This window comes from Doryrhamphus excisus, linkage group LG4 (genome assembly GCF_037039965.1).
Source record: "Doryrhamphus excisus strain RoL-2023G ecotype Guam linkage group LG4, RoL_Dexc_Guam_v1.1, whole genome shotgun sequence".
In the NCBI taxonomy this organism is placed as follows: Eukaryota; Metazoa; Chordata; class Actinopteri; order Syngnathiformes; family Syngnathidae; genus Doryrhamphus; species Doryrhamphus excisus.
The window spans coordinates 8500686-8513526 of record NC_136360.1 but is presented as its reverse complement, the minus strand read 5'-3'; the positions used below and the strand labels follow the sequence as shown (position 1 = coordinate 8513526).

General features: G+C 42.9%; 1 protein-coding gene across 4 annotated transcripts; it reads right to left on the bottom strand.

Moving 5' to 3' along the window:
- Positions 1-2282: 2282 nt before the first annotated feature.
- On the bottom strand, positions 2283-12741 carry edem3 (ER degradation enhancer, mannosidase alpha-like 3). Of its 4 annotated transcripts, none has more exons than XM_058073651.2 (21): positions 11827-12741; positions 11691-11736; positions 11427-11527; positions 11153-11192; positions 10929-11041; positions 10706-10859; positions 9981-10115; positions 9708-9813; positions 9439-9536; positions 9152-9277; positions 8990-9073; positions 8708-8791; positions 8404-8528; positions 7935-8109; positions 7702-7856; positions 7470-7614; positions 6201-6392; positions 5945-6110; positions 5021-5206; positions 4717-4764; positions 2283-2928 (listed from the first exon to the last, which is right to left on the bottom strand). In XM_058073651.2, the coding sequence occupies exons 1-21, from the start codon at positions 11913-11915 to the stop codon at positions 2615-2617; spliced, it is 2682 nt and encodes an 893-aa protein (XP_057929634.2). In that variant the 5' UTR covers positions 11916-12741; the 3' UTR covers positions 2283-2614. The 4 variants fall into 4 exon arrangements, with proteins under 4 accessions (XP_057929634.2, XP_057929635.2, XP_057929636.2 ...); XM_058073652.2 differs by having other exon boundaries at positions 4750-4764; XM_058073653.2 differs by lacking the exon at positions 4717-4764.
- Between the last annotated feature and the right edge of the window lie 100 nt (positions 12742-12841).

Genomic DNA, 12841 nt, shown 5'->3' with positions numbered 1-12841 from the left:
GTTCAAACAGATCCATCACAGTCTTTACAAATCACTTCTCAACTTTTATTCATTTAATCGTGATCATTTATTCATCATGTTAATTCTGTTCCCGTTTGTTTGAACGACAGATCCTTTAGCACCCCCCTGTGGCCAACAGAGGCGTGGCATGCTGCTGGGAGGGACATATACGGCATGTATGGGACAATTTAGCCAGAAACCTGAGCACAGTTTTTGTATCATTTCAGTCAATAAATATCGACAAATACATATTTACACTGTCAGGTGACGTATATGTCTGGTTGAAAGTTTGCCCCAAAGAAGACTTGCAAAGTTGTATTACAACCACGCCCTTGAAAACAACAATTTATAATCACATTTAATTAAATAAGATTGGTAGACGATGTTGGACTGACACTGCTTTTACATTAAAGAAGACTCAGAAATGCATCAAAGACAGTGGAGGGAATCATTTTCACTACAGAGGTTATGTTTGTAAATTAAGAGGATTAAGCACAAAAAATGTTGCGCCAAATTGGTGGTGATCTTTCCACTTTTGTTATCAATATAGGTATGCTGGAGCCTACCCCAGCTGATTTCCAGCTTGAGGCGGGGTACACCGTGGACTGGTCGCCAGCCAATCACAGGGCACATATAGACAAACAACCATGCCCACTCACATTCATACCTACAGTGAAGAAAATAAGTATTTGAACACCCTGCTATTTTGCTATTTCTCCCACTTAGAAATCATGGAGGGGTCTGAAAATTTCATCGTAGGTGCATGTCCACTGTGAGAGAGATAAACTAAAAAGAAAAATCCAGAAATCACAATGCATGATTTTTTAACAATTTATTTGTGTGATACAGCTGCTAATAAGTATTTGAACACCTGAGAAAATGAATGTTAATATTTGGTACAGTAGCCTTTGTTTGCTATTACAGAGGTCAAACGTTTCCTGTAGTTTTTCACCAGGTTTGCACACACTGCAGGAGGGATCTTGGCCCACTCCTCCACACAGATCTTCTCTAGATCAGTCAGGTTTCTGGGCTGTCGCTGAGAAACACGGAGTTTGAGCTCCCTCCAAAGATTTTCGATTGGGTTCAGGTCTGGAGACTGGCTGGGCCATGCTAGAACCTTGATATGCTTCTTACGGAGCCACTCCTTGGTTTTCCTGGCTGTGTGCTTCGGGTCGTTGTCGTGTTGGAAGACCCAGCCACGACCCATCTTCAATGCTCTGACAGAGGGAAGGAGGTTGTTCCCCAAAATCTCACAATACACGGCCCCAGTCATCCTCTCTTTAATGCAGTGCACTCGTCCTGTCCCATGTGCAGAAAAACACCCCCAAAGCATGATGCTACCACCCCCATGCTTCACAGTAGGGATGGTGTTCTTCGGATTGTACTCTTCATTCTTCTTCCTCCAAACACGCTTATTGGAATTATGACCAAAAAGTTCTATTTTGGTCTCATCTGACCATAAAACTTTCTCCCATGACTCCTCTGTATCATCCAAATGGTCATATGCAAACTTAAGACGGGCCTTGACATGTGCTGGTTTAAGCAGGGGAACCTTTCGTGCCATGCATGATTTCACATCATGACGTCTTAGTGTATTACCTACAGTAACCTTGGAAACGGTGGTCCCAGCTCTTTTCAGGTCATTGACCAAGTCCTGTCGTGTAGTTCTGGGCTGATTCCTCACCTTTCTTAGAATCATTGAGACCCCACGAGGTGATATCTTGCATGGGGCTCCACTCCGATTGAGATTGACCGTCATGTTTAGCTTCTTCCATTTTCTAATGATAGCTCCAACAGTGGACCTTTTTTCACCAAGCTGCTTGGTAATTGCTCCGTAGCCCTTTCCAGCCTTGTGGAGGTGTACAATTTTGTCTCTGGTGTCTTTGGACAGCTCTTTGGTCTTCGCCATGTTACAAGTTAAAGTCTTACTGATTGTATGGGGTGGACAGGTGTCTTTATGCAGCTAACGACCTCAAACAGGTGCATCTGATTCAGGATGATACATGGAGTGCAGGTGGACTTCTAATGGGCAGACTAACAGGTCTTTCAGGGTCAGAATTCTAGATGATACACAGGTGTTCAAATACTTATTTGCAGCTGTATCACACAAATAAATTGTTAAAAAATCATGCATTGTGATTTCTGGATTTTTCTTTTTAGTTTATCTCTCTCACAGTGGACATGCACCTACGATGAAAATTTCAGACCCCTCCATGATTTCTAAGTGGGAGAAATAGCAAAATAGCAGGGTGTTCAAATACTTATTTTCTTCACTGTATGATCAATTTGGAGTGGAATAGAAAATGAATGGTTACCAATGAGGGATATTTGGGTCATTTTTCATAATTACTCGGTGGATATCGGTGGAAGTTGCACAAAAGCTGCTTCTTGATAACAATTAGTCATTAAGTGTTAAAAAGAAATATCTGACAAAGTGAGGTAAGAATCCTGGTGTCTCATCTGTCATCAACCAGGCTTAACAGGACTCCACTACGGTCCGCTAATGCATTTGCGTGGCCAGCCTTGGCACTGCATGCCGCCCGCACACAGCAAGAGAGGAAGAAAAAGCTTATGGTCACAACCACTAAATGTTCATGTTGGACTGCGGGTGATGTCAAAGCTCGTCTTTCTCCATCTGCCGGAACGCCTCCAGGTCCTCGCGCCAATCGGCCAGCAGTTCATCCACCGATTGGCTGTTGGAGTCTGCGTCACTTTCAGGCTCCACTTTCTTCTCAGAGTCCTTTTTTACCGGTTCAGAAGATACCGTAGGATTGACGTCCTCTGCTGGACTTGTGTCTGGATCTTCCTTTGATGAAATGACCTCTGATCCTTCCGACTCTGCCGTGTTCGACTGTGATTGGCCGAAAGAAGTGGGAGTCGTGGCCTCAGTTTGGCAGCCCTCCTCTGCCTCGTTGACGATGTCTGCACCTGAAAAGAAAGCAAGCGGTGGTGGGCAGAAAGACGTGCTGCACACTGGCGCAATGTCGAAAAATAGAGCGGTGTTGACAAAGAGGCTGCCAGCTATAGCAGCATGATGCCTGTGGTGACTCACAGGATGAAATCTCTCATTTTGTTACACAACCACATGGGAGGTGGAAAAAACTGGCAAAAATAGCTAGGAATTTGGCAGAGATGTAAATTAATATTCAATTGAAATGATGTTTCCATAAATACACATCACTGCAAATGCATGGCTGAGGGTGACAACAATGGCTACGTTTACATGCAGTCAAATAACCCTATCATAACCGGAATATTAGCAATAACCCGTTTGCGCACAGCCATGTAAACACCAATAACCCTTTAGAAAAAACCCAATATCCTCATATTGTGGTTTTTAAAAAACCTGGGTTACTACTTTTCTATGCCTATCGGGATATCCCCATCGAAAGGAATATTATGTTCAAAAGGAATTTTGAGTCTTTGACAGGAAGTATTGTACTTGTAAACATAGCGACACGTACACAATACTATTTTTGGACAGGCACAGTACCAGCTCAGCTCGACTTAGAATGTGCTATACTGCATTGAATGCATCAGTCAATACAGGCTAATAAACAACAGCAACACAGAATGAGGGTCTCCTGTGTTTACTTTGTGTAGCTGTTTGCAAGGGAGCAATTTTATCCAAGAGAAGACCGAGGGCCGCTGCAGCGAAGTGGAAACTATGGAGGACATAACGGTAGCGTCCAGCAACAAGCTAAGCCAACATTAACATGCATGTTTATTACATTTCTAGCCATGTAGTGTCATCACTTGCCAATTCGTGGTTCAAACATCTCTGCCTCACTGTATCACGTTTTTTGAAAAACTCAAATAAATACTCGCTGTGAGGATAAGCGGTATGGAAAATGGATGGATGGATGGATGTTTGGTGGTTGAAGCTTATTAGTCAAAAAATATTGAAAGACAAGTTATATGTAGTATTCTGGTAACTACGTGTCAGTAATGTTAATTTTGGAGAGACTAAGTTAGATTAGATATCCTCCCATTCCGTGTGGAAGTGGTAAGATTTTGATTTCTTTGTTCTTCTTCCCCAATCCAGTCCAAGTTTAGAGTAAATAAACTGGAGGCTGGTTAGCTCTGTAGTATTCTCATGCTTAAACCGGTGACTGTATTTCAAAAACCATAAACAGTTTTTCTATACTCTAAAAATATTAAATTTATTAATACTGAATCCTATTTTGTGGAAATTCACTTATCAAGGTCGGGTCTGGAACCAATCAACCACAATAAACTAGGGACGACTATCCTCAAAAAAGTTACAAAGAGGTGAATTTTACTCCGAAGGACACTGAAAGCAGCAAGAAAATGGAGCGATGCAGGAAAGTGGAGACTATGGTGTGGGTATGATACTATGTCTGCCAATGGAAATACCCAACACCGCTCAGTAGAAAAGGGGCCTATAAATTAATTTTGAGTCCCTCTGGAATAATGCAGTGATATAAACATTATGATTGTCCAGACCTGCAACATGTGAACTACAGATTGGTGAGAAACCAACATGAGGTATGAATGAGTCAGAAGGGAATATCACATATGACTCAATTAGCTGCCAGGAATTCGCAGTCTTAAAGGGCAACGGCACAGAAAAGGGAAAGAAATATGTGTTCATGTTTCACATAAATATTGTGAATGATGGGCAAAATAAAAAAAGTGCAGTTTCCCTTGTAGGAGGGATGGTGACGCATGAGGATGAAGAGAAAAAATACTCACTGCCCTCAAACAGGCTTCCGGGAAGAGCTTTACCTTTGAATATGGCTGCTGTTTATCCAGAAGATGTAGGGGGTGGGGAGGAAAGAACAGAAAGCAAAATAATAAGAAGGCGTGGGAGAGAAAGCGTGTTGGTGTAATATTGATAAACTGCCTCCATGACGGAACCAAAGCAAGTGGTCTTGGGGAGTGAGTCACTGACATTCGCTCCACCTCATCTTTAATTCATGATGAAGACAATGAACAGTGAGGACCAGAAGACACAAACAAGCAAGAGTTGCGGAATATATGAGAGAGAGTGGCACACCTCTGTCGCGGGCTTTGTCACTCAGCAGGACCTCCACCTCTCGGTATTCCTTAAGCGCCTCCTGGAGGATGTTGCCCTCCTTGTGAAAGAGGAAGAGGAGGGGCAGGGTGATGTCTTCTGTGCTGCGGCCATCGCCGGCCATCTGGAAGAGAGGGGCTGTGTCGCTACTGCTTCCCTCGTTGTCATCTACAAGACGGGGAAACAGATTTTGAAGCATATTTCTATAGTGCATTAATTATTCATCCATATTACCTTGGACACACAGCATGTAGTACCACTTTGGTCATTTAAAGAAACAACGTGTAGGATTTAACCATTACTATCTAACTGATAGCACACTGCCTTGTAATGAGGGCAATAAGAGCATCTGTCATTGCCATGAATGCCTATTAGGTACCCTACTACACAAAAGTGAATTTTTAATGACTTTCCAAGCATAGTAGATGCCCCTAGAACTTGTTTTGTGGGCACCAAGTGTGAGAAAATGCAGAGTTATATACAGTATATACTGTATATAAAAATTGGAAAGAGTCGTCAATAGCGCTTCTTGGAGACACACACTGTCAGAAACAGGCGTAAGCTTAAAAAACACACTCCCAATACATTATTGTGAGGCCCCAGAGATGTACTTAAAATTGTTGAAAAGTAGTATAAAACATGACCTTTAAATTTATTTTGGTTTTTCTTAATACAAGGCAGAAAAAAATAATTACTTGATATGTCATACATTTCTCATACAACAATGGATGAAAACAATGAATGTGGTTGTTACGGAAGATAATTTACACAAGTATGACATAGACAAAACTCAATTGACTTATCCGACTGGCTGTCTTCGAGGTAATCTTATTTATTCACCACTAATCTAATCAACGGGTTCTTCTTCCCCTCTTGTGGAATCAAGCAGCTTGCTCGCACACTCACCGATGACAATGCCTCCGATGGCGCCGGCCTTCTGGATGTGTCGGGCCTTCTCTGCAAACATACACTGGCCCCTCTGGAGCAAAGCGATGTGGCCTTGTACGTACTCGCTATTGGTGATCTCACTGCAGCCGGTGTACGGCTCGGCGATCGTCACAAAGCCACGAACCTACATGTGTGAAGGATTAATATTACAATAGGAACAGACTTGTACAGTATATTGAGTTCAGTGAGAAGCATTCTTGTCAAGAATGCTCACCCCTGTTGTGCTTTTGGACAAATCTGTGCCAAACTGTGCCGGGCCGGCGGTCAGTACCACCCTGCCATAGAAGGGATGGGAGACAATCTGAATGGCTCGAGGTGGCAGCTGCTCTTTCTGTTGCTGGCTGGAAAGCTCCATCATTTCCTGCATGAAGCGTATGCCATCCTCTGCTGCTATGGGGCTCACTGCCTGCGAGGGGAGGAAGCAGAGAAGTGAGAAGGTTACTCATCAAGGCTGGGAAGAAGATGATAGTCATCATTATGGAGCCATTGTCTACCGTGGAGACAGTTTGGACAGTTTGGAGACACTTCCGCATGCAAAAGCAAGACAAGGCGTCTCTAAACTTTTGACTTAGACTACATCACAAATCGACTAGGGTTGTAAATCCTGTTGTGATAAACGATTCAATCCGCATCTAGGTACACGGGTAACAATACAATTCAACGCTGTCAAAAGACACCAACAGAATCACATCACACATTTATTTTTAGACACAGACCAGAAAAAACAATAGAATTACTAATTATATCAATCAATCATTAAAACAATTGAGTCACTATGCATGCGTGGGTTTTCTCAGGGGACTCTGGTTTCCTCCCACATTCCAAAACATGCTAGGTTAATTTGTGACTCCAAATTGTCCATAGGTATGAATGTGAGTGTGAATGGTTGTTTGTCTATATGTGCCCTGTGATTGGCTGGCGACCCGTCCAGGGTGTACTCAGCCTCTCGCCCGAAGACAGCTGGGATAGGCTCCAGCACCCCCACGACCCTCGTGAGGATAAGCGGTAGAAAATGAATGAATGAATTTGTCTAAATGTGCAAAATGTGTCGAAGCAAAGGTAAGTAAAGAGCACTATTCGCGCTCTCACCAGGAAAGGTGCATTAATGTCGGACACACTATGCCGCTGCGTGTCTCCATTGGTGGGGAGAGCCACGGTATTAGCCAACCGCTCTCGTCATTAATGTCAGACTATGCCTGAACTCAGTAAACACGGACCTACGTTACCAATCCATGAATGTAAACATGGTAAATCAGGGGTCTCCAGCCAGTAGCTCATGAGCTACCAGTAACAATTTCCAAAGGCTGTATTTATTTATTATCAACTCCTATACCCACAACATTAGAAAGTAGGGTTTGGAAGTACTTGGAAGCACTTGGAAATGTGACCAATCACAGTGGATCAAACTGGACATGTCATCGCATGAATTTATCGCTCACAACTTGTGATTTAACTTGTGGAAATATGTAAACACATTGTGTACCTGCGTAGCATGCTGCACCAGCTGCACCCTGCCGTCTTTCAGGTGGATCAGACTGACACCCATCCTTCTCAGCAGTTCCAGATGCTCTGGGTTGTTTGCCATGAAGTCCTGTGCTCTCAGAGGAGGGGTTCCCATGCCGGGCTCCCTGGACGGGGGAAGAAACAAGATCGGGATATTTCATTGTGATACACAAAACAAACGCATTAGTATCGAGCATGCAGGCAAGAATTACCTGTAAGGAGCAGGACGTGGACAGCTCTTGTCCACCACGCTACGGATTGGTTCCCTCAGATTATGGGGAAAGGCGGGATCAGGGAACAGGAGGCGCGTGTTGGGGCAGGTCCAGTCGAAGTTTGAATCATCCAACTCTTCTTCTGACTCAAGTATCTTGAGCATATAGAATGTTCTATTAGAAACTGGTCTGTTTGGACACGTCTCGTTAGATGCAATGGTGGAAAATATTACCGTTGTATTTGAGGGAACTAAAAAGGAAGAGCGAGGGGCTGTGGAGAGAGACAGAGGCAAAAGATGTGCCTCGGTTGTAAAGACGTAGTCCTCCACATCAAAGGGTAGGTCCTCCCCATCGGCGAAGAGCAGGAAAAGGTACTTAAACATCTCCGCAAGGAAGAAAGAGTCCATACTAAGGAGAAAATATTATTGTTATTCATTTCCGCAACAATTTTGTAGATGTCATAACAATTAATTAGTGTCAAATAAATTCCTAACTATAATTTCTAAAACGCTTTGTCACAAAACAGAGAGGTTGATATTTTGTTCTGATAGCATTGCGAACACTTAACTACATTGGATTGGTTTTAGCATCTTTAATCCACATAATCTACCAAAATGGCTCCCGCATCCTTCAATTTTTCTGTATGTGGCCCTGTATGTGGTGGAAAAGGTTTGGACACGCCCTCATCAATTCTATTCTCACCGGTCTTCGTGGCTACCGGTGCGCACGTCCTTCATTGCAGCAAAGCCGCAGGGAACACGAGCAAAGCGGTTGAGGTTGTCCAGGATGGTGCGACCTGCTTCCAGGTAGTACGAGTCACCTGTGGCCTGGAGTGAGAATGCAGTCATTACAATGACATTATATTGTCATTCATTTCATATAAAGAATGATTTATGATTTATTACTACTTTTGTGGTTTTGAATAAGTTTAATGCATATAGCATTAAACTGCAAAAATGCAAATGTAACTTCAGTTGATCTGCATAATGTTATATACATTAGTTACCTTGTAAAGAAAATAGGTGCTCTCTGCAAACTCTGGCCTCAGAGGATGCTGGGCCCAGTGTACCCTGAAATCAGTAGTGAAAGCCTAGGGGACACATGGGGTAGAGTGAAAGCATCTGTGGACAACTACAGCACTGTAAGCTACATAACATTTACATGCGTTACAAATGTCGGCAAATAGCCTCCGAAAATGAGACTGCAGTCTGGTTTAGAACGGCCACAAACCTTACCTATCCCCTTATGTTAAATTGTATTTCAGGATAGTCGAGCAACATCCGATTACCTCTGGCAGGAAGTTGTGTTTCTTGGTAACTTGATACAACATTTCATGAGTCTCAATGGCTGGACGGATGTCCCCCTTCAACACCTAAGATGACAACAGTAGTAATACTGAATGAAATTGCATTTTGAAAAAAACGCTTCCAATCAAATGATCTAATCTGACCTGGAGGCCGGGAAAGAAAGCCAGCAGAGAGTCCATCCAGGTCCTAGCTGGAAGCAGAGGTTTGTGGATGTGGACATCTAGCAGCAGGGGAGGCTGGCTAATGTACTTCATTATAGATGCATAGTGCTGAGTGGGAAGAACACAGTCCAATAATTAATGCTATGATAGACACCCACAAAAGTGAGCATCTGAACTGGAACTGATCTATAGCCTATAATTAGACTGAATTATCCTGTTGCTGTTATGTATCTCAGTAAGCATGTGTGTGTGTGTGTGTGTGTGCTCACAATATTGAAGCGATGCAGAAACTGGTCATCTCCCAGGAGAACATAGGCCTTCAGTAAGTATTCATAGTACGAGTCAATCCCTGCTCCAACTCCACTATCTGGAAACACAGCATGCATGAATCATAACACAAATCAATGTTGACTGCTCCAATGCAAAAATATTTCCTTCACAACGCAGTTTGTATATTATTATTATATTCCCATCAGCCATGTTCCTTGTCCTTTCAAGCTACAGTGCTTCCGTATCTCAGCCACACTGCTCCTCTCACCCCTGCGGACCCACTCTCCTGAGTGGATGTTGATGGTTGTTCCCACCAGATTGCTGTTCCTCTGCCTCTTCTCCCAAAGAAAGTCCAGGGCTCTCCGGGCATGGGCCTGTGTAGTCAAGGAAAATTATTAATTACAGTTAATTGATTAATCACCAAATATTAACAATGTTTTTGAATTGGTGACACACAGCTGAGAGACGTATTACCAAAGGATGACAATGATTGCTATGAAATGAGTCAAAAGGATCTGAATGTTGCTGATGAGAGTCCAACCTCAAATACAGGATCACCAGTGAAGCGACTTAAGGCAGCAAACTCCAGGATGATGGTCCCTGCGCACGCTGTGCAGGTGTCCGTCTCTGTGCCTGTTCTTGCCTCAGGACCCCTGACGCCGTATTTCAAGTTTACCTATTGAGAATCAGAAGCATATTAATTATGTATTACAATAAATTATGATAAGGAGGAAGCAGATAGAGTGGAATCTTGCTTTGTGTTAACATTTTAGGGTATTTAGAACAAATTCATTGGATTTACATCATCCATCCATCCATTTTCTATGCCGCTTGTCCTCATTGGGATCACGGGGGTATGCTGAAGCCCATCACAGCTAAATTATAAGCAAGAGGCAGGGTACACACTGGAACTGGCCACCATCAGATTTACATTGCATCTTATGGAAAGAATGTACTTGGTTAGAGTTGCAAGGTTTGATTTTTCTTCATTTTTATGCATTTATATGTGCTTAAGATCGCTTCTGTAGGGCATCTCCAGTGACTGGGTCTAACCTGTGGCATCTGCACCACGGCATACTATAAAAAAATGCATTTTGTGCCTATAAATGTATTCTACCAGTAATGTCACACCTCTCATAAATGGCTGTTACTCCACGTATTTGAATGTGTGTTTGTGTGACTCGCATGTGTTTAAATTCACATTTCTATTCAGACATACCAAACACAAGCGTCACACAAGACCAATTGTGTGTGTGTGTTTCTCACCCTGGGGTAAGGAAGGCCACTGCTGGTGTTGAAGGCTGGCAGCAGTCGGAGGCCCAGGTCTTTAGCCATGTGCAGCAGCTCATCCCGGTACCACTGCATGTGTTGACCATCTTCTTTCAGCATCACGGCCATAGAGTGGCCGCCCAACAGACCTCTTGAAGAGCAAAACACCAAACATGCCACAGATACTTTGGATTAAGCATTTTGAAATATGCGGTCTTACCCGAGGACACGAATGTTGGTTTCAAAGACAGACACCACGATGTCATTGTCCAACCTCACGTCTGCCAGGACTCTCCTGACCGCTGCCTCAAACTCTGTTGTCTTGTTCAAAAGCTGGAGAGACATTTGGTATTAAAAGGCCTGACTACACACATAACCAAAGGATTAATAAACCTTTGCAATATCTTTCTTTGTTTTATCACTTATCAGTAAAAGACAACTCACCACAAGAGTATCCAGAGTGTCTATGAGTGTCAAAGAGAACCTAGAGGTGACAAATAACTGTTAAAGGGACATCAGTAAGAACAATGTATGCTTTTTGCATTCTTTTACTGTCATAACTAGTGGGACACAACAATGCTGCTAGCCTAGCAGGTCATGCTAAAGATGTAGTTGGCATTCCCTAGTTACTTCCTAGTCTTGCTGGTTAGATGCCGGTTTGTAGTTTAGTATGAAAATTAAGGATAAATGTGATTAACCCAGGAAGTTCAGTACTCACTTTCCCAGCGCATCATCTACATCGCCCCGACTGGGTTCCAGCCCACGTACTCTTCCTCTGCATGTTAGAGGCATCAGCTCATCGGCTGGATATGCATGGTCCTTGGGACAATGGACAACCACATTAATCACATTGCATACAATAATGAAACTCATGTTGTAACCATGTCCTTATATGGTTCATGGTTATGGTATGGGCCATGGGTGGAATAAATAGAAAGGAAATAAAGCTGGAATAGGTTAAGATTCTGCAATGAATACTTACCATGTAATTTTGGTATGCATGGTCAAACATTTCAACCACTTGAGTCCTTTCGAGAAGAAAGACCGGACAGACCAGATCAATATCTTTACGAACAATCAATGTGTGTGACAATATAGTTTAGTTTTCTCAAACTCACCTCAACTTTTGTTTCTCCTCCCTTGACATGGCACATCCCAGGCTACATAAGGCTGCGAGCAGCACCAAGATGAACAGGGCGGATGGCATTGTGGCAGATGCGCAGCAAAGTATATACCTAAACTATACTAAGCCCCCTATCTGATCACATCAACACAAATCTAACAAGAGTATGTCTTTAAAATCATGGTCACATGGCAAGTAATGAAGGATTACATAGTCAATAACAGGCCATTTGTTACTTCCCTAGTTATATCCAGGCCACTTGCACTCAATCTTCTGTCAATAAATGCAACATGTATCACGTGTCAGTGGTTAGTTGGGCTGTTTGTTTACTTTCCCAAACCGGATCTACTGAAATCAGGATGTGTGACACGTTGACACTTTATATTTGTACAAATTGTATACAGTTTAGCAGATGTATTCATGAATTCATAGGTGTGTCAACTTACGTGTCCTTCCCTTGGCAACATTTAAAACTTTTCTGAACTTTCGCACTAAAAAACAAATGCTTTTAGCTTAAGTAAACATCCAAAAGGGCCACTGCCCTCTTATTAAATTATATAACCCAACAGTCCATACTGGCCAATAATTAAGATTGGTAATCCCGCAGTGTTAACGAATGTGTTTCGTCATCTTTAGTGAGAAGGAGCCGAACACTTGCCATTATTTCATAAGCGAGCTAGCCAACCGGTATGCTAACTCACCGAGTTGTTAGCCACACTGACACGACAAAACCATAAGATGATTGAAAATAATTCCATTGGTTAACAGAAGCCATTGTTCGTAAAACACCGCCTGTCCATGAAATCACACGAAAAAGGAGGTCAAACTAGCCGTGTTCTGCTTTTTCGGTGTTAGCCTGTCATTAAAACCGGAAGTAGTTGAAAGGAAGCCGTCAACAACATCCGCTTCCTGGCAATGGCGTGCCGACACCCCGAGGTATACCGACGCCTTGAAAATTGTTGTGGTAAATCCTCAAGAAAGTGACAGTGAAACACGGCATATTAACTAAA

Coding starts and splice junctions, on each gene's coding strand:
- edem3 (XM_058073654.2), bottom strand. CDS start 11,915: ATGCCATCCGCCCTGTTCATCTTGGTGCTGCTCGCAGCCTTATGTAGC. Junction 10,116..10,705: donor GTGGCCTTCCTTACCCCAGG/GTGAGAAACACA, acceptor GATTCTCAATAG/GTAAACTTGAAATACGGCGT. Junction 4,765..5,020: donor TGACAAAGCCCGCGACAGAG/GTGTGCCACTCT, acceptor CTGGATAAACAG/CAGCCATATTCAAAGGTAAA.